Genomic DNA, 22,429 nt, shown 5'->3' with positions numbered 1-22,429 from the left:
AGCATGCAATTTTCAGCAACTTTCTAATTTATTCCTATTATCTTTTTTTTCTTTGTTCTCTTACTATCTTTATTTAAAAAGCAGGAATCTAAGCTTAGGAGACAGTCCATTTTTTAAACCCCCCGAGGACATGCCAGGCACGTCCTTGGTCGTTGACGACCAATTTTTGTAGGACGTGGCACGTCCTTGGTCGTTAAAGGGGTTAAAAATAAACAAAACTATACTACTAAACTATAAAATAAAAAAAATAAAAAAGCTGTATAGGCTATAAAAATGGATCATCTACAAAACATTTATGCAAAGAAAAATCTAGTGTATAATGTCCCTTTAAGCAGTCATAAACAAATTAGAAAACAGAAGACTGTCTGCATCTGATAAACAGTATTGAAAGATCACTACCCTGAGAGACAGAAAGAAATCAGCTTCTGCCAGAGTCATATGGCACCAAACTAAATTGTTCCACTATAAGATGTCTTAGAAGAAATGATCTTAACAGGAATGTTGCATCAAAGAAATCCTCCTTAAAGGGATAGGAAAACCAAAACTTTTATTTTGTGATTCAGAGCTAACCATTTAAAAAAAAAAAAAAAAAAGTTTCCATTGTACTCCTTTTATTCAATTTTGCTTAAAGGGACACTGAACCCATTTTTTTATTTCGTGATTCAGATAGAGTGTGCAATTTTAAGCAACTTTCTAATTTACTCCTATTATCAATTTTTCTTCGTTCTCTTGCTATCTTTATGTGAAAAAGCAAGAATCTAAGCTTTTTTTTTTTTCATAACTCTGGACAGCATTTTTTTATTGGTGGATGAATTTATCCACCAATCAGCAAGGACAACCCAGGTTGATCGCCAAAAACGGGGCGGCATCTAAACTTACATTCTTGCATTTCAAATAAAGATACCAAGAGAATAAAGAAAATTTGATAATGGGAGTAAATTAGAAAGTTGCTTAAAATTTCATGCTCTATCTGAATCATGAAAGAAAAAATTTGGGTTCAGTGTCCCTTTAATTCCCATGATATTCTGTTTTGAAGAGATACCTAGGTAGGCATCTGGAGCACTATATGGCAGATAACAGTGCTGCCATGTAGTGCTCTTGTAAATGGATAACATTCTTGCAAAACTGCTGCCATATAGAGCTCCAGAAATGGGCCGGCTATGTCCTTGTTTTCAACAAAAGAACAAAGAAACACTGATAATAGAAGTAAATTAGAAAGGTGAATAAAATCGCATGCTCCGTCTAAATCATGGAAGAAGAAAAAATTGTGTTTCATATCCCTTTAAAAGATATGAAACCCAAAATGTTTCTTTCATGATTCAGACAGAGAATATGATTTTAAAAACAACTTTCCAAGTTACTTCTATTATCTAAGGCATTTGCTTCATTCTCTTGGTATCTTCTTATGTTGAAGGAGCAATGATGCACTACTGGGAGCTAGCTGAAGACATTGGTGAGCCAACAACAAGAAACATATAGGTGCATCCACCAATCAGAAGCTAGCTCCCAAAAGTGCATAGCTGTTCATGTGCCTACCTAGATATTAGACAAAATAAGTCAATTGGAAAGTTCTTTAAAAGTATATGCTCTATCTGAATCATGAAATAAAAATGTGGAGTTTATGTCCCTTTAAGAGAATACAACATGAAAAGCATTTCACCATTAGGAAGACCATAAAGTGACATAAGTATTATGAACCATTTCATTATTGTGTTGCCCCTACAGATGGGTTAGAAGGGATATGAAACCCAAAAATTGTCTTTTGTGATTCAGTCAGGGCATACAATTTAAAAAATAAATAAAAAAAATCAAATTTACTTTGTTCCCATGGTATTGTTTTTTGAAGAGATACCTAGGTTAGTGTCTGGCGCACGACATGGCAGGAAATAGTTCTGCCATCTAGTATTCTTGCAAACCTGAGCATTAAACACATAGTTAAAGTCAGCTTCAGCACAGCAATGCACTACTAGAAGCTAGCTAAACACATCTGGTAAACCTACAACAGAGTGCACTAAATTTGCTAACAGAAGAACATTGAAAAAAGTTTTACAATAGAATCATGAAAGTTTAACTATGACTTTGATGTCTGCAGTTTTATGTAAAACAGGATAGTAGCTCTGCCATGGTCTGGTGGTACATTGAGCCAATATCATATTGCTATAACTTCAGAAAAACGACTCAATGGGAGGGGAACAAATGGGGACAGCTTACTCCAAAAATGTTATTGTTTAAAAAGATAAATACCTTTATTACTCGAGTACAGTACTGTGTTGCTTCAGTACTCAGAGGAGGCAGATAATGGAAAAAAATAAAACCTCAAGCTGCTGAAGCGCAATACGTTGCTAACTGTTTTAGAACCAAACTGTATGGAGAGTATATCTCCCAGTCATGCCCATATCCATCTGCTTTTTAGCATTCGAATGGCTGAAATTAAAAGAAACAAATACTGGCATTTAACCCCTTAACTGCTAAGCCATTTCCACCATGTGCTGAGCTGTTTTAGATTTTTTAGATGCTGCTCCCTAATGTAGATTCTTTTTCAGTGAGAAACCCACACATTGTAGATTGTTTTCTTCAGCAGATTCAAACTGTACCATTATTTTATGTATATATCATGACATTTAGATCTCTATTAAGAGGTGTAATAAAATGCTAAATTTTAATAAACTTGTTTGTAAAAAATTGTGTGGGGGGGATTCTTAAAACGCAATAATCTAAAGTAGAAGGGATTATTGTCATGAAAATAAGTGTATTTGGGTTTAGTTATATAACTGAAGTGCACATAGGGGTTTCCATAAGCTTCTTCTCAAATAAATGCACATTTATTCACACCAAGTGAACACTATTATCACACTGATCCACTTACTATTAAAACTATATTGGGGCTTTATTTTAAAGAGTGATTTTGGGTATTAAAACAAGGGGTCTCTATGCCTTTTTGATGGCCTATTATAAGTGTCTAAAGACCCCCACATAAAAAAATATATATGTATTAAGATTTTAATACACAAGATTGTGAATAATTGTGTTTATGATTAAACTCTATAGTCAAGGCAAGAAGAGGTTCTCCTCATACAATAGAGCCTTTGGGTATATTGATATAACTATAATATGCACATAGTGCACATATGCACTATTACCACAGAAATCACCTGGTGATTAAAACTTATATAGTTAGGGACAATATTTTGAGGAAGGCTTGTGGGCTTTAGAACAAATGGTCATGAGGGTCTATAGGCTTATTGTAAGTGTAAATATATATTTAAAGCATTTTTTTTTTTCAATTGTGCTTTAAAAATGTACATGCCCAAGACACATCCTGTTTGAAAGAGCAGGCAATTGCCTTTCAGACATGGGTCTTGGGTGTTGGTGAGCTGAGATCGAGGGGTCTTACAACTCCATCCAGCTCCCTCAAGGTCTTAACTGCAGGCCGGCACTTGCGGGTCTCATGACATCACCACATCAATGAATGGCGAGGTCACCAGCGTCCCCTGAATTCCCCCAGCAACACTGGGCCACTTGCCCATCTTGAATGTGGGAGTAAGTAGGCAGGGGGGCTCAATTACCTTCTGAAAGTGCCCCCCCATTGACAGCACATTGTCATCATCCATACAAAAGACAAAGGGTTAAAGGTAGATGTGCATTCAGAGGTTTTGTGAACCTCCAAATGCAGAAGGAGGCCCTTTGTGCCGCTTGGCTATTTTCGTTGCCTAATTCATTCTTGTGCAACAGCAAAATGCTAAAACTTGTGAAAATCCAGATTTTATTGTGTTGCTGTTGCACAAGAATGAATGTGGCAACGAAAATAGCCGAGCAACACAAAGGGCCAGCTTCTTCCATATCTGGAGGTTCACGAAACCTCCAAATGCACATCACTAGTTAAAAGACAAATATAGTCGATTTATATAGTCAACAAATGCATGATAAAAAGACATTGCAATAGCACTTAGTCTGAACTTCAGATGAGAAGATTGTTTTCTGACAATTTCAGTTAAGTCTATTTCCACTCCCCCATGTGATAGCCATCAGCCAATTACAAATCCATATATGTATATTCTGTGAATTCCTGCACATGCTCAGTAGGAGCTGGTGACTCAAAAATTGTAAACATTGTTAATAGAATTAAATTGGAAGTAAAAGTTGTTTACATCTGCATGCTCTATCTGAATCCGAGTTTAATTTTGACTTGAGTGTCTCTTTAAAGGGTCAAACAATTCAAAGGGCACCATTCAGTGGGTGCGTTTATACAGATGAAAGGATATTTAAGCTTTCTGGCGATTTTTCCATTCCTGGTGTGAAGAACAATGTGTGTGTGATTTATTTACGTGGGCATAAAGCTTCCTTTCTATTGTGCATTTAAAAGAGCAAACCTCATAAAATTAATCTGCATGAAAAACAAGTGCTCAACATTATGGTATGATTCACATTCAAGCTATGACTACGGCCTGTGTGCTGAAACGCGTAAGCTATTCCTAAACAGCTATTCTAAGATATGTTTTAACCTATGGTGTTGTGGGTTACCATGAACATTTAAACTATATGCTGTTGCATTGAATAAAAGCTATGTTTTATACTTAAGGATACCACTCTCCTCCAAGTTTTTTGAATCCATGATTCACTTTCAGTCATAGGAAGTTGAAAAATGTTTGTTGTAATTGAGTTGTCACTTTATTCAACCAATCAGGGATATAGCAGTTATGTTAGCTGTGTCCAGCTAAACAAATACATTGCCACTTCAGAGTGGGCTTTAACTTTTCACAGGGTTTTTTTGCCGCTATATGCTGCCTAGGCAGCAGGATTTAGGAGGATGCAGAAGAATTCCTAGTGTAAAGTGCAGCACGCATTTATTTTTAGGTAGATTACAAGTAGAGCGCAAAATATCTCTTCTTTCGCTAAAGCAAGATTTTGCTCCACTCTGTAATACCAGCGCAGGAAAATATGCGCTATTACGAGTTAGGTGCAACGCGAAAGCGACCTCGCGTTCGTATTGCACTGAAGCATTGGGCTCATGAGAGCGCGCTTCCATAGGCTCAAATGGGAGCCTCGTTTAGATGCTATCATACACGGCACAGAACCTAAGCGCAGCAAAGGGGGTACGTCGCACAGCGATCGGCAGCAAATTTAAATATATATGTATATGCTTATATACATATTTATATGTTAATATGTGTATATACATATATTTACAGGGAGCCCACAGTTCCCATAGGCCACAATGTAAAAGGCACTTTTCAGTGCTGTTTTTTTTTTTTTTTTTCTAACACCCCACACACGCCAAATATTTTTTTTTAAATGCTACTATTTTTTTAAGCAGCAGTAAGCACTACACACTGTATTTTGGGGGGCAATTGAGGGACCTTTAAAAAACTAACCAGAGGTTTGATCTCTGGTTAATTTTCTGAGCGCTAATTGCTACCGTGAGTTTGTAAGGGCTGGTTATCGCGCGCGCAATAAATTAGCACTCCACTTGTAATCTAGCCCTAAATGTATAATGAAAGGTTTGTTGAAAAAATAAAATGCATTGTTGGACATAATCTGCATTTCTTATCGTGCTAGCAGTGTTGCTCATTTGCTTTATTACCAAACAAGCACATTTACTAAACAATAGGATACTGAAATGTTAGGGCAATGTTTTTTTCTCTTTGAGCAAACGAGTAAATGTGAGAAGCATTTTCTCTATATATATATAGCAATTTAATTAACAGCATTAAAGGTCATATAAAATGTTTGATATTGCTTGATAACGACAAGACATTCCATTGCATCATCATCTGCAAGAATCAAAGTAGTGCTTTGGCAATCCTTAGAAATGCAAATACAATTGTGAAATAATATTTGTCATAAGATCTTAAAAAGTGCTTAGCGGTGCAATGTGTTCACTTTTTGTTCTTGTACACTAAAAAAACAAAACATACAGATAACATTGTACAGTTATTAATCTTGATACCTCTGATACAAACATTTCACTAAAAAAAAAGCATTATAAAAAGGAAACTATATATTTCCTTTAAAAAATTTAATAGAATAGTTACTACACTACATTACAACATAAGGAAATGTATAAATAAGAAAACACACCCAAGGATAAATTGTATTGTTCAGAACTTAAAAAGGGACACTGAACCCAAATTTTTTCTTTCATGATTCAGATAGAGCATGCAATTTTAAGCAACTTTCTAATTTACTTCTATTATCAATTTCTTTGTTCTATTGCTATCTTTATTTGAAAAAGAAGGCATCTAAGCTAAGGAGCCAGCAAATTTTGATTGAGAACCATGGATAGCACTTTTTTATTGGTGGAATCCAATCAGCAAAGACAACCCAGGTTGTTTACCAAAATGGGCCGGCATCTAAACTAACATTCTTGCTTTTCAAATAAACATACCAAGAGAAAAGAAAATTTGATAAAAGTAGTTAATTAGAAAGTTGCTTAAAATTGCATGCTCTATCTGAATCAAGAAAGAAAAAATTTGGGTTCAGTGTCCCTTTGAAGTGAATGTAAATTTTCATGAATGAAAGCCCTGTTTTTAAAAATAATAATAATAAAAACAGGGGCACTTTAATTCATGAAAGTTTACATTGTAGCCATTTTGTTTTTTTACATACTTACCTTTTCTTCCTTGCAAGCATAGAACACCAGAGCTGTGATTCACCAGCCCCCCAGGCCGTCTCTTCTTACGTCAGAAATTACCAATTCGGCTTCCTCCATTAACGGCTTCCCCCCCCCCGAGCCACGCCGTGATTGGAGGAAGCCAGATTCGTCATTTCTGATGTAAGACAAGACGGCCTGGGGGGGCGGGGGAATCGCTGTTCCGGTGTTCCACACTTGCAAGGAAGAAAAAAGGTAAGTATTTAAAAAAAAAAACAGCTGCAATGTAAACTTTCATGAATGAAAGTGCCCCTGTTTTTAAAACAGGGCTTTCATTCGTGAAAATTTACATACACTTTAATCGTTAAAAAACATTGAACCGATTACCGCAAATTAGAAATACAGGATATATCAATACACAAGCTGAAAACTACTTACAGAGACCAAATGTTTTGACTTTAGATCACCTTATGGACACCAACATAAAATTATGTGCAGGTAAAAAAAAAAATAACTTTGCAATAAACTTTCATTATTTATTTTGTCCCTTTTACTTTAAAATAATTCTGAAAATAGTGGACTTTCCAAATTCTTTTATATGTAGAAGCACAAACTCCAGACTCATCAACACTGCTATATTCCGCATTAGCTGCACTTGCTAGTGACCTATTTGTAACTGCCCCTGATTGCCATTAGCAGATAAGGAAACCTAGGTTTGCTTTATGAACACAAACTTAACATGTTTCTTTTTTTTAATTTTTAAACAGCTAACGATTTTAAAAGTTTATTTGCATAATATTTGCATATTATTGTCAGGCCAATCTTCTAATTGGAATAATTATTCTATTTAGCATTTATTTGGTACTTAATGTTCTGGTTTAACTACAATAATACCCCAAGTTTGTGGGTAGCTGTTACAGAACTAATTTGCAGATGCACTTAAAGGGTCACTGAACCCAATTTTTTTCTTGTGTGATTCAGATAGAGCATGCAATTTTAAGCAACTTTCTAATTTACTCCTATTATCAAATTTTCTTAATTCTCTTGGTATCTTTATTTGAAAAGCAAGAATGTAAGTTTAGATGACGGCCCATTTTTGGTGAACAACCTGGGTTGTTCTTGCTGATTGGTGGATAAATTCACCCACCAATAAACAAGTGCAGTCTACAGTCCTGAACCAAAAATTGGCTGGCTCCTTAGCTTAGCTGGCTTCTTTTTCAAATAAAGATAGCAAGAGAGCAAAGAAAATTTGATAATAGAAGTAAATTAGAAAGTTGCTTAAAAATGCTGTTCTATCTGAATCACGAAAGAAAAAAATTGGGTTCAGTGTCTCTTTAAAGGGACATGAAACCCCAAAATTTTTCTTCCATGGCAGACTTTTGTAAGGCAAGGGTTACCTCTAATTTTATTCCATGTGACGTGGTCACCTAACTAAAAAAAAAAAAACAGTTGCAGGCTGAAAATTGTATTTTTGCCACAAATAGGACCAGCTGGCCGAATATTGTATTTTTGCCACAAATAATACAGCTTTAAAAATCATCCGTGCTCTTTATTGATAAATACAGCCGCGCTCTTTACCTACTGCGAGAGCTCTCTCTTTACATCACACTGGGACCATCAAGCAACCTTATCTGTGTACCATGCCTGTGTATGAATAAGTAGTTTCACAATCAAGATGGCTCGAGTCTAGGGCTAGCGGAGTAGTCAAGCCTGGAACACATGGGAAACCCACAGCTCAGGTACAACAATGACAATGAACTATTCTCAGCCAATCATAGACAGACTAATTCTACAAAGTAATTTTATTGGCTGGACGCCATGTCAGGTTGATTAGGGGGCAGGACTTGTTGGCTGCTCTCCATCCGTCCACTACTAGCTGAAGACTACTACAAATAGTTGGGACAGTGACAGCAGCAGGACCTGCAGGCTCGGTACTGCCTTACACAGCAACCAGAGACTGGTATAGCAGCAACAGCAATGACCTGCACAATTTGGTGACAACAAATTCTGGGGACAAAAAACTGCAGAAACTATCACAAAGTATAGCTAATATTAGTGTGTCAGAGACAGTATCAGAGAGCACCATCAAAGCCTGGTACAGAGTAAGTAAAATAATCTGAGGGGGAGTAACAGACCCTGGGAAAAAAACAACACCAGAGCATTCACCCAGCAGAGCCTGGTGACAAGTAATGGAGAACTTAACTAGAAAGTAGCAGCAGAATATTAGCCAGAGAAGGTCCTGGAACTGCCAAACCCAGGGATACCAAGCAGCATCTCAGCCTGGCGCATGAAGAGTCTGTACTATGGACTGACCGCTCTTGATACAGAAAGAAGAAGAGTTTGGGACAGGCAGTAACCAAAGCAGGGGCAGCGAGTTTAGCTACAGCACATGCTGAAGTACACAAACCACCGTCATAGACTCATAGCTGATTTAAAAAGTCTGCATAACAGGGAAACATTTCTAATACATCTACGGTGGAGAGGTTCTTCACTCAGTATCTAGATGTGTGAGAAATATTTCTCTTATTATGAAGACTTTTGAAATCTTCCGGGCAGTCACCTCAAAATTCACTTGCGGTCAAATGGTAGACCACGATCTACCTCTTGCCCACCCCTGATATAGAGAATACAATTTTAAACAACTTTCCAGTTTACTTTAATTATTACATTTGTTTCCTTCTCTTGTTATCCTTTGCTAAAAGGTTTATCTAGGCAAGCTTAGGAGCAGCAGAGAACCTAGGTTCTATCTGTTGATTGGTGGCTGCATATATATATATATATATCGATTGTGATTGGCTCACCCATGTGTTCAGTTAGAAACCATTAGTGCAATGCTGCTCCTTCAACAAATGATAACCAATAGAATGAAACAGATAAGATAATAAAAGTAAATTAGAAAGTTGTATAAAAATGTATTCTCTATCTGAATCATGAAAGAAAAATAAGAGAAATGTTGGTTGAATCATGGAACAGATTCAAATAGAGATGTAACAACAAATACTACAAAGAAATATGAGGATATCTAGGATATACATAAAGCTATCTTGAAAATTATTAAGTTTAAGTAAATAGAGTATGAAAATTACTTTTATTGGTTACAGCATTTTAGTTTTAAACAATTTGCTTTCTTTCATTGTATTTTAACCCCTGCAAAATGTTTAATACATAGTCATAGACATGCTCCTGTGCGCAAATAAGAATCCTCATCTTGACAAAATGGGTGAAGTTTAGGAATGCAATTTTTACTTTGTTTTTTTAAGTCCTTTTAGAGAGAGATAAACACAAAGAATGTCATTTATTTAAAAAATAATCTACACTAAAGAAAAGCAAAATTGTATTTTTATGCTAGAATGTCCCTTTAACTACTGGAAAAAAATATTTATACAGACACATACACACTTAAAAAGGACACTAAATACATTTAATGCACCTCCTTCTAATTATGGATGCCGCCATTTTGGAACACATCAGCACTGGGATGCAATAAAAGTTTTAACATAGCGGCACCCATGACAAGAGGAGGCAGAGAATATACTCATTACTATGCTTATGAAATGCATTTAGTGTAGAGCTGCAACAACTAATCGATATAATAGATTATTAAAATAGTTGTCAACTAATCTCATTATCGATTAGTTGGTCTGCACATGGTATTGTGTTTTATGGTTATGTCCTTAGCCTAAAGGACGTCTACTTTTCACTTTTTCAGGACAGTATAAGTTTACAACTACTCCTGGCTTATGTGCAACCCAGAAATAAAATAGGAGTCATCATTTGGCTTGTTTATATTAAATCAGGTGATTTGGATAGTGTCAAACTCAGACATCCCAACTCTCCCTGAAGTTCAGGGATTCTCCCTGAGTGTAATAGTAACTCCCAGATGCCAGCAAATGGAATGCAATCTCCCTGAAACTCCAAGTACCATGATCCAATGTGGCCCAAATCCGTAAAAATGTTTCTTTAAGGAATGCCTTTAGTTGCTGGGAGGACGTCATAGAACCCTCAAACATGCATCAGTAACCAAAAAGCCCCCACTGATTTTAATAAAATGCACGTAATTAAACATTTCATGTTGTGAAAAAAAAAACAAAAAAAACTTACCTTTTAAACTTGACAGCCACTCCAGCTTCCTCCACCCGTCGCAAAGCCTCTTCCTGGGTCTAAAATGAGGAATCTGGCTTCCTCCAATCACGGCTTTGAATCAGACACTGATAACCCGGGGGGGGAAGCCGTGATTGGAGGATTACCGATCCATCATTTCTGACGTCAGAAATGGCTTTGCGACGACCGGGAGAAGCTGGAGCGGCTGTCAAGTTTAAAAGGTACGTTTTTTTTTCACAACGAGTGAAATGTAAATTTTGATGAATTAAAGTGCCCATCAAAATTTACATTCACTTTAAATATAAAAATGTGCTCGGCTGCTTAAAAATTGGACAAACAGTTGTGTTAATGGTAAATTTTAGGCTTATGTTTTATATTTGTAACACTCAGTATGTGGATTTTATTTTAAATACAGGAAGAAAAAAAATATATTGATTTTTTTTTATTATCCAATTGATGATTAATTGAAAAAATAATGGTCCGATTAATCGATTATGAAAATAATCTTTAGTTGCAGCCCTAATTTAGTCTTTAATTTCACTTTAAGAAGCCCTGAAACAGACTTTATTAAAGGAACTTTATAGTTTCACTGATAACCTATTTGTATATGTCTGTTTATAAATATATATATATATATATATATAAAAAATGTTTCTATTATCACATCTAGATTTAAACACACACCCAATTCAACATTTACATATTGGTCAAGCAAACAGTCAAACGCTGTATACAAGCATAATGGGGAGAACTGATAAAAGGGCTAGATCACAAGTGGAGCACGCCTGCAAATATTTGTGCAAAAGCAACAATTCAAAAAGGGACATTGCACATAGATTTTTCTTTCCATAAATGTGTTGTAGATGATCCATTAATAAAGCTCATCTGGGAGTGTTTTTGTAAAAATGTATAGTTTTGCTTATTTTTAATAGTATTGTGCTGATTGTCAGGCTCCTAACCAAGCCCTGCAGTGTCAAATGCATACACACATTTACAGACTCCTGCTGGCTCCTGTTTATGTTATCGGTCTTTTCATATGCACGGAAGGGGGGTAGGGGGAGTGGTTGCTCTTCTTGTTTTCCCAGCCCCTTTTACTAGCTGTCCCTACCAAACCTCATCAACAGTGCTTAACTGGGAGATTCTAAGTAAGCTTTTAAAAGGTTTTATACTGGATTTCAGTAGTGTCTATTGCATGCAGTTATATGAAAATTAGTGTATACTGTATCTTTAAAAGGGATAGAAAGGTCAAAAAAAGGAAATGTGCATGGATGCACTTCAAATTTGAAAAATAAGCATTTTTTACCCTATACTTCCATTAGCAAAAACACTTCTAGTAAAAGTTATTAGTTTTTTTCTGCGACATATGCACATATCCTTTGAAGGCCCGTGCACCAGTATTCAAACACCACACCTTGTCAGAGAGTCAGCAGTGACTTGCATGACACAAATTCAGAAGCAATACAGATCACTACCAGCTCTCTGAGAAGGTGCAGTGTTTGAATACTGGTGCACGGCCCTCACAAGATATGTGCATATGCTGCAGAAAAACAGTAACTTTTTCTATAAGCATTTTTTGCTGCTGAAAAAATGCTTCTATTTTACATTGAAATGCACCCATGCTCACTTTATTTTTACCTGTCTATCCCTTTAACGCAGACAAAATACATTCAGAGAAAAAAAAAAAAAGTGACAGCAAGCAGAATATTTCCTCAACCGTGACTGACATCTTAACAAAAATATGGACGGGAACCTTTTCTACCAAAAATATACAAACCTTCCAAGAGTTTAAAGGGACATACTAATGAAAAAAAGCTCTAATTTATTAGAGTGTTTTATTATTGCACTAATGCTCACACTAAAAATATTTTAACACCCACAAAAGGGTTAAAAAAAAAAAAAACATGGAAAATTGCTCCAGCAGCTACTCTGCTTATCAGGTCTTCAGTAGAACACAGCTAGCGACTAGAAGATACATGCTTATGCCACACCTGAGTTTTGGTATAAGCAGACAATGACCAGTGAAACAATGCAATGCAGCTCCTTGGCTGAACTTCAGCTATGAATTTAACCTATTTTGCTTACCTCTATGTATTTTACCGCTTTGCAAAGGTTAGGCACACAGTTAAGGGACACAGGTCAAAATAAAATGTTCCCGGTTCAGATACAGCATGCAGTTTTGAACAACTTTCCATTATCAATTTGTGCTGAGACTTTATCTGCACATCTATTGAGCATGTGCAACAGTTCAGTATATGTGTATGAGTCTGAAACTGGGTGATGGTTGTCACATGATACAGGGAAAGGGAAGCTATATTTTAAATTACTCAGAAAAAATAAACTTATATTTTTAAATTCAAAGTGCTTATTGAATTGTCTTTTCATTGTGCATTTGTGGATGCAAAACTACAGTATTGAATGGTTCTTCATGCAATAAAAAACATGTTCTAATGATGAGAGCATTTTATTTTTGCAGTATTTTCCTTTAAAATGAATGTAAAGTCACTCTGCATGGTAAACACAGCATTAAAATTGATGTTAAAATAACTGAACTTTAATTCAGGATTTAATAAATCAGTAATTACCGAGTATTTTTTGTTTATATTCCTGCGATCGTACTTTGCATCTTCCGCCCGCCATTTTGGAATATTGATTGACATTGTAGGCTCGATCATGTCAACCAGTAATTGAATCCTCCCCGGGGGTAGCAAACCCCTTTTCTATACGTCACGCGTCCGTAATGCACTTGCGTTAGAAATCTGTTCTAACAACGATCTCTGACCTGCGTTCACATTTTGCTCATTTTTAAAATTTTTGGGACTTGGTCATTTATTCCTAAACTTTTACTATTATTTTACTATTACTAAAAATATATATTTTTTTAAATATATAAGTAACTTATACATTCTGGCACTTTACATAGTGCAATTAGTTTACAATTTTTTTGCGATTGTTGGCAAATTATATATAGATATATATCTAGTTATAACATTTTGAGGAACATAATGTTTGCTTGCCAAATTGAAGATCATACTTACAAATAAAGATCTTTGAAAGTATAGGAGTTGCAAAACTACGGAGGGATCGCTGCTGTAGTTCCTTCAACGATAGTATTCAATGAATGCATTCATTCATTGAATACTATGTTACTATACAACTAAATCGTTGTGTAACGCATGCGTGGATGTGCCAATAACCGGGAGCATGCATTGCCTCTACATAAACAGCAGGTGGAACCAGGGCCGTCTTTAACACAGGGCAAAAGGGCCCAGTCTCTGTTGAGGGGCCCAAGAGTCCTTTTTTTATGGTTCATACCAGACTGCTGATGTGACATGGGGAACACAAACATTCAGTCATAATACTGTCACAGTCAAAAGTACTCTGCTTATATATTTTTTTTTTTTAAAAACTGTGCCAGACCGTGCCGGTGTCATTTGACATGCCAAGCTATTGCCATATGCTGTTTTAGATGTGCACTGTGCAGCACTGAATGCAAAGCCCTAACTCGGCATCCAGCCATTCCCACTGCATCAGAAAAGGTCCTACTGGGGTTACCACTGCTACCAGGTAACTGCTCTGGTGGTGGGGATTGTTTCTGGGTAGGGCTGACTGTAGGCGCATGCAGTAGAAAGCTGGAGCGGCAGACACGTGAGGATTTGAGCATCTGTGCAGCTGCATGCACTGCTCTCTTCAGTCTTGAGGCTGTGTGACTCATCTCACACTGTATCCATGCAGCCTTGGGCAGACAGCATCCAGACTACTGGTCCCCTTAGCCCTGCTCTTTCTGCTGTGGCCCTAAGATCAACTAACTGAAGTTTGTTAGGGGAACAGTGCTTTGTAGAAAGGTGTCAGTGGGAGGAATAAGTGAGTGCACACATGCCCCTCCCATGCAGCATTGTCTAGTGCAGGGTGAGAGGGAACTTGTTCCTAGCAAATAAGTGGCATGTGCTGCTGTGGCTGATGTATAGTGTCATGCTGATACTTCACACATTAACGTAAGGTTTATTTTTATAGTTTTTGTTTTCTCTATGTGTCAGATTTTACAGCTTCCCATAGCAGTTCTGCTGTTCCAGTCAGTAAACGTATATTTGTCTGCACCTCCATGCTTCCTCCTCAGTCTTTAACTTGCTTTGCTCCTGTTGGCTGCCCTAAATCTCTTTAACCAGCTAACCTCACACCAGAATCACATTCAAAAGAATATTAAATAAATACACAGTGGAGGAATTTATATATTTATTTACTTATTAATACTGCTTATGTCCAGTTTCACATATTGCAATTTATTTCAATTTTTTTTTTTAAATGATTAGCCCAGCAGTGGATGATCCACTGCTGGGCTAATAATTTTGAAAAAAAATTATAAAATAAATTGATTTAGTTGTTTTTTGGGATGCTGGGGTGGAGAGTGAAATTGCATGGGGTGGGGTGGGGTGGGGGGGGCCAGAAAATGTTTGCCCAGGGTCCAGTAATTATTAAAGACGGCCCTGGGTGGAACCTCTATATAAGTAACATGAAAGAAAATCAGGAAGTTGCGGGTGGGAGGAGCTGGTCCATAAAAACGGATGAAATTTGGTAATAAAAGTATATTATTTATTTCACGTTTTTTCTGGGGGAAAAAAAGTGGCGGTTTGAATTGTATACATAAAAGCAAATAGTTTAAACATTCTTAGTAGAGAAAATAGACATTTGTAATACTAAATCTGTGAGAAAGATTTCCAACACGTAACAATGATATCTCCAGCCAATCAACACTGCATTTCTACAAAGATTAGATTACATTGCACACAGCTTTCCAAATCTCATAAGATTAATTAGGATAATCTGTCAAGAATTGGAAGGTTTTGTATCCAGTGAAAAAAAAAAACAGAACAATCCACACATACTAGGTGTATGTATTTTTTCTATTCGCAATTCGATTATTTTTACAGGCATGCGTTGAGTTAATAGAAGTACAAATTATGTATAAACGAGATATTAAAACACAGCAGGCAAAATAAATAAAAGAGAATAATGGTATGGGAACCATATGGGAAAGACTGAAAGATGGTTTGTGTTCTATGAATAAATGTAATCATTAAAACCAAAGAAAATGAACAATAGTAAAGGAAACTTGAAAATAGGGAAGGTAGATGCCATCACTCCCAGTCAATACATTGGGTTGTACAAGGAGTCATCTATAGTGAATAGCAAAAGGAAATCAACACAATATATGAGCTGAGTAGTGTGCAGTAATTTAATGATATTGATGGTATCCAGCCACTGTAGAGATAATCCCTTTGTTACAGACAGCCACACTGAATACCGTTAATACATTTATTAGCTGATTGCAATGGAGTAAACAGTTATATAAAAACAAATCAAGCCAAAATTCCAAAAGGAGTCCATATATTATTTTTTTCTGGAGCAGCAGGCAACAAAATAAAAACAAAATAAAATGGCTCAAATATAATATCAGAGGTAAAAGTGTGCAGCAGAAGACAGGTGCTTATTGTACACATGAGCTGAACAGCATTTCAATAATGAGTAACTTCATGCCACTGAGCTTCCAAGTGGGTGCTTATGCTTAAATATAATGTCTAAAAATTAGGGGGGGTTGTTCCTTCCCTCCACACACCGATGACAAATTCATAATCTACAAGAGCAAAGGGACTTTTTGTTGTGAATGCAAACCCAAACTTTCAGTACAGGCATATGCTCCTAAAATCAGCACCTGCACAGTGTGGACACACACAAGCACACGTTAGATCTCATTCGTGCACTGCATGGCTCTTCTACAGCAATAATCGAATTAACATAAACATAATTATTAAAAGAGTAAAAGTAAACGTAAATGTGATATATGATGTCGGTTTGTGCTAAGACTTGTGACAGGGTTGTATTGCCACGCACAGTACTAAAGTAACATAATTTTAGCCCCTACATTAAACTATGACCTATTGTTTTCGCTGAAAGCAGAAAAGAAACTGACAGCTAAAACGTCAACCGTATTCTCATAACAGAAAGTCAGAAACACACTGAACACCAATGTCAGGACTTAAATGTAATACTAATTTAATTAACTGCAGTAACGGAAAACTGACACATAACCCTCCATACTTACTCCTCTGCTCTGTGTTGTCCTGGCCCGCGTAAAGTCCGATGGTGGTAAAGATCTGCCAGTTCCGTGCAGGGCACAAAGTGATCCCACGAGCAAAGCGCACAACGCGCAACCTAAATAGACACTGACTCGCAGCAGTAGTACAGCCAGACACAGCTCCCCGGCAGAAGAGGCACCGGGCTCTGCAGAGCTCTGACCCAAATGCAGAAGGGATATGACCAGCAAGCCTGAGCCCGCAAGCAGCATAAGCCAAGAGTTACAGGCAGGAGTGACAGGGCACGGGGGGCGGCAAGGGCTGCTAGAGTTCTGGCAAGGCTTATCATGAAGGCAGTGCTGGTCATCAGCAGCAACGTCAGCGGAGCTGCGGTGGCTTTCCTGATTGAGCGCAGTGTGTGGATGGTCGGTATCCGGAACACCCAGGCAGCTCTCACCCCTCTTCCTGCACATTATGGTACTAAGTGAGGGATCCGGGGTTTCTGGTTCAGTAACACTGTTGACATTGTTCGTACCAAGGACAGAGCTGCTGCTGCTGTTGTTGTTGCTATAGCCATCCCCCGCTGCAGGTTGCTTTCCACCGCGCCAGCAGGCATGGTTAGCAGGGAGACTCATGCTGCTCCCGCACTCCACGCCGGGCTGCTCATCTCCCCTCAGATGCCAGGCGACAAGCCTTTCACTCGGCTTCCAGCTTCTCTGCTCACACTGTTCGTACAGACTCACTGCTTAGCCAATCTCCTCCCTAATCCCCCTGTTTGTGATCCTGCAGTCGTCTCTCCGCCCAGCGGCCTGACAAAGGGAGGAGGCAGAGGCCGGGTTTGCCTGCTGTGCCGGTGATTTCCTTGTTGCGTGTACTGATTATGTTGTGCCGACCTCCTATTGCAGCAAGGTCTTTGTAGCCGACTGTGAAAGACACATGCGGCCATTGATAGTGTGTGACACCTGAAAAATCCTGACATATGTACGTAGTATTAGTATATGCGTTGCCAAAACATTTGTAAGAATTTTCCGGTACCACATACAGCCACGGGCGCCCATAAAAAGGCCGGCAAAATAAATACAGTTACACTAAACCTAATAGTAGATACAACCTATGCACACAGAGAAACTTGCAGACACATGAGTTGTACGTTGTTTAAAAAAATATTTATCGTTGGCATCAAATGAGTGACATTAGTGGGTGCTTATGCAGCAGCAGAACATACACAGGCAGCAGCACTTGATCTGGCTGAAATGGTGACAAAATTTGCAAAGGAAAAGACACAAAGTGAGATTTTGAGGTGTCTGAAATTTAAAAAAATGTTCTGACAAATCTGTGTTTTTTTTTGTTTGTTTCTCTGGCTGTAAGGAAAATACAGACTCAGTTAATATATATTTTGTTTAATTAAAAGTTAAAATATATTTGTTGTTAATATAGGCAATGTAACATTTGGTTACTTTATATTTTGCCTTTAATATTGTTGCTTTTGGCATCTTATGCCACACCACTTATTCATGAAAATTAAAAGAAAATTAAAAGTGTTATGTTTTGTTTCTTTAATTTTTTTATTTTTTTTGGCATGGGGGGGCGCAAGTAACTGGTCTCGCCTAGGGCACAAAATAGTCTAGCACCGGCCCTGCTTATGCTTGGCTATAAGGAGCACAATTACAGCGGACATCTGCCTGCTCCCCCCCCTCCAGGCACCCATATTACTGTACATCAGGGGTGGGCAAAAGGTAGATTGCGGTCTACCAGTGGATCGCTAGTGAATTTTGAGGTGACCGCCTGGAAGATTTCAAAAGTCTGCATAATAAGATAAACATTTCTCACATATCTAGCTAGATACTGAGTGAAGAGCCTTTATCACTGTATATATGATATGATAGATATATGAGAAATGTTTCCCTGTTATGCAGACCATTGAAATCAGCTATGAGTCTATGACGGCGGTTTGTGTACTTCAGCATGTGCAACGCGGCTGTAGCTGAACTCGCTGCCCCCGCTTTGGTTACTGCCTGTCCCAGACTCTTCTTCTTTTTGTCTCAAGAGCTGTCAGTCCATAGTACAGACTCTTCATGTGCCAGACAAATGCTGCTCAGTATCCCTGGGTTTGGCAGTTCCAGGTCCTGCTCTGTCTGATATTCTGCTGCTACTTTCTAGTTCTGTCCTCCGTTACTTGTCACCAGGCTCTGCTGGGTGAATGGTCTGGTAGTGTTTTTTCCCCCAGGGTCTGTTACTCCCCTCAGGTTCATTTACTTACTCTGTACCAGGCATTGATGCTGCTCTCTGATACTTTCTCTGACACACTAATATTAGCTATACTTTGTGATAGTTTCTGCAGCTTTCTGTCCCCAGAATTTATTGTCACCAAATTGTGCAGGTCAGTGCTGTTGCTGCTATACCAGTCTCTGGTTGCTGTGCAAGGCAGTACCGAGCCTGCAGGTCCTGCCGCTGTCACTTTCCCAATTATTTGCAGTAGTCTTCAGCTAGTAGCGGACGGATGGAGAGCAGCCAACAGGACCTGCCCCCTAATCAACCTGACATGGTGTCCAGCCAATAAAATTACTTTGTAGAATCAGTCTGTCTACGATTGGCTGAGAATAGTTCATTGTCATCGTTGTACCTGAGCTTTGGGTTTCCCATGTGTTCCTGGCTTGACTACTCCGCTAGCCCTAGACTCGAGCCATCTTGATTGTGAGACTACTTATTCATACGCAGGCACGGTACACAGATATGGTTGCTTGATAGTCCCAGCGTGACGTAAAGAGAGAGCTCTCGCAGTAAGTAAAGAGCGCGGCTGATTTTTAAAGCTGTATTATTTGTAGCAAAAAAAAAAAAAATTCAGCCAGCAGGTCCTATTTGAGGCAAAAATACAATTTTCAGCCAGCAGGTCCTATTTGTGGCAAAATACAATTTTCACCTAGCAGGTCCTATTTGTGGCAAAAATACAATTTTCTTTTAGTTAGGTGACCACGTCACTTGGAATAAAATTAGAGGTAGCCATTGCCTTACAAAAGTCTGCCCACCCCTGCTGTTTGCTCTATATATCCAAGTATAAAACTGGTCACTCTTGATGTCAATGAGCTGTCATTTTTAGAGAAATATGAAATCTAAAATTTTTCCTTAATAATTCAGATAGAGCATGGGATTTTAAACATCTAATAATTTACTTCTATTATCATTTTATCGTCGTTCTCTTAATATCTTTTGTTGAAATGCAGGGACGTATGCTTAGGAGCCAGCCCATTACTTGAGCACTATATGGCAGCAGTTAAGTCGATGAATAATCAATATATATGCCTAGTAAGCACACATCCCTGGCTCAAATTGTTATTGTACAAGTCCAAAAACAGAAGTATAACGACAAAATGGGTAGACAAAATGAGACGTGATATACAACATTTGGAGGATTGGACAAATGACTGGGATCTAAAGTTTAACACAGCAAGTGTAAAATTATGCATTTAGGGGGGGAAAATCCAAACATTAATTACAGACTCAATGACACTTTACTGACTGTTACAAATGAGGAATGGGATTTGGGGATTATTATTTCAGATGATTTAAAATTTAGCAAACAATGTAGTACTGCAGCAAGTAAGGCCAGTAGAATGCTTGGAGTTATTGGTAGAGGTATTTGCAGCAGAAATAGTAAGGTTCTTATGCCACTTTACAGACTATTAGCTAGGTCCAATCTTGAGCCCAGAGGCAGAACTTTTTTTTCATTTTCTGCGATGAGATTTTTTTTTTGTGAAAATGTTTCTGCAGTGTCTTTAAGAAGCTGGTGTTGCTGTGCTTGTTGCCCTTACTTGGTGTGCATGAGGACAGGTTCATGTACAGCCTGTTTATACACCATATACACACACACCCATACACCATACACACACCCACACATCATACATACACACACCCACACACCATACACACACCCACACATCATACACACACCCACACATCATACACACACCCACACCATACACACCCACACACCATACACACCCACACATACCATACACACGCACATACCATACACACACACACCATATACACACACACTCACCATATACACACACACCATACACACACACACACACACACCATACACACACACCATACACACACACACCATACCCACACCATACACACACACACACACCATACATACACACCCACACCATATATATATATATATATATATATATATATATACACACGCACACACCATATATATATATATATATATATATATATATATATACACACACACACAACATATACACACACAACATACACACGCACCATACCCACACCATACACACACACACACACCATACACACCCACACCATACACACCCACACATACACCATACATACACACATACCATACACACGCACATACCATACACACACACACCATATACACACACTCACACCATATACACACACACACCATATATATATATATATACACACGCACACACCATATATATATATATATATATATATATATATATACACACACAACATATACACACACAACATACACACGCACCATACACACACATCACATACACACACCATATACACACACACACAACATATACACACACACACACCACATATACACACAGACAACATAAACACACACACTTATTAAAGAACAAAAAAAATCTGTCTAAGTATGTTGGTTGGCTCCTACACTCCTAGAATACATTTGTTAAGCCCTGACTTACCTTTTCTGCAATGTGCTGTTACCCTGTACCCACTGGAGTTCAGGAAATGGAAGGAAATTAAAAAGAGAGGAACATAGCAAATATTTCCATTGAGATAGAATGGAACAGTGACACCTGCAGGGAAAAATTAAAAGTGCAAGCAAAACATTTTTTTTAACTGCCACTGCGTTCTTTCTGCGATAAGAACGCAGATCGCACAGTGTTCTGCCTTGGGGATCTTGAATGTTGTGTGCAGTTCTGGAGGCCATATCTTCAGAAGGATATAGACAAACTTGAATCTGTGCAAAGGAGGGCTACCAAAATGGTACATGGTCTAAAAAATAAAACGTACCAGGAGAGGCTCAATTATCTAAATACAGTATGAATAGCTTGGAGGAGAGAAGGGAAAGAGGTGATATGATAGCAACTTTCAAGTATATTAAAGGGTTTAGTAAAACTGAGCCAGTGAGTATTTTACATAAAAAGGTAAATTCAAGAACAAGGGGTCATGATCTCAAGCTGAAGGGTAGTATATTCCGTAGTAATTTGAGGAAGCACTTCTTTACAGAAAGGGTGATTGATTCATGGAATAAACTTCCACAAGCGGTAGTAATGACAAACACTTTGGGTGACTTTAAGAATGCCTGGGACAAGCATAAGGCTATCATTCAAACTAGATGAGTTTATACTTTTAGGAAATATTGGGCAGACTTGCTGGGCCACTGGCTTTTATCTGCCGTCAATATCTATGTTTCTATGAGTGCTATCTGTGAAACACATAGCACTTCCTTAGAAGCCCCTCCCCAAGCACCACCATCACCTTTTGTTGTATGGCAGTACCTATACAGAGCTGGCCCTCATAGAATCCCACATTGTAGTGATCTATTTAGTTTGATTTCACCATGTAATGCTAAGATCAGAAATGAGTGAATGCCGATAAGCACTAAACTTTGTAAAAT

The 22,429-nt window shown here is 37.9% G+C and overlaps 1 protein-coding gene across 1 annotated transcript in view; it reads right to left on the bottom strand.

Moving 5' to 3' along the window:
* Positions 1-17,579, bottom strand: part of SNX25 (sorting nexin 25) — a 776,760-nt gene extending 759,181 nt beyond the window's left edge. The window contains exon 1 of the mRNA XM_053703884.1: positions 16,788-17,579. Coding sequence (XP_053559859.1) covers positions 16,788-17,393 — 606 coding nt within the window. The 5' untranslated portion in view covers positions 17,394-17,579. The remainder of the gene's footprint in view (positions 1-16,787) is intronic.
* Positions 17,580-22,429: the final 4,850 nt, after the last annotated feature.

This window comes from Bombina bombina, chromosome 2, assembly GCF_027579735.1.
Source record: "Bombina bombina isolate aBomBom1 chromosome 2, aBomBom1.pri, whole genome shotgun sequence".
NCBI lineage: Eukaryota > Metazoa > Chordata > Amphibia > Anura > Bombinatoridae > Bombina > Bombina bombina.
This window is presented reverse-complemented; position numbering and strand designations above follow the sequence as displayed.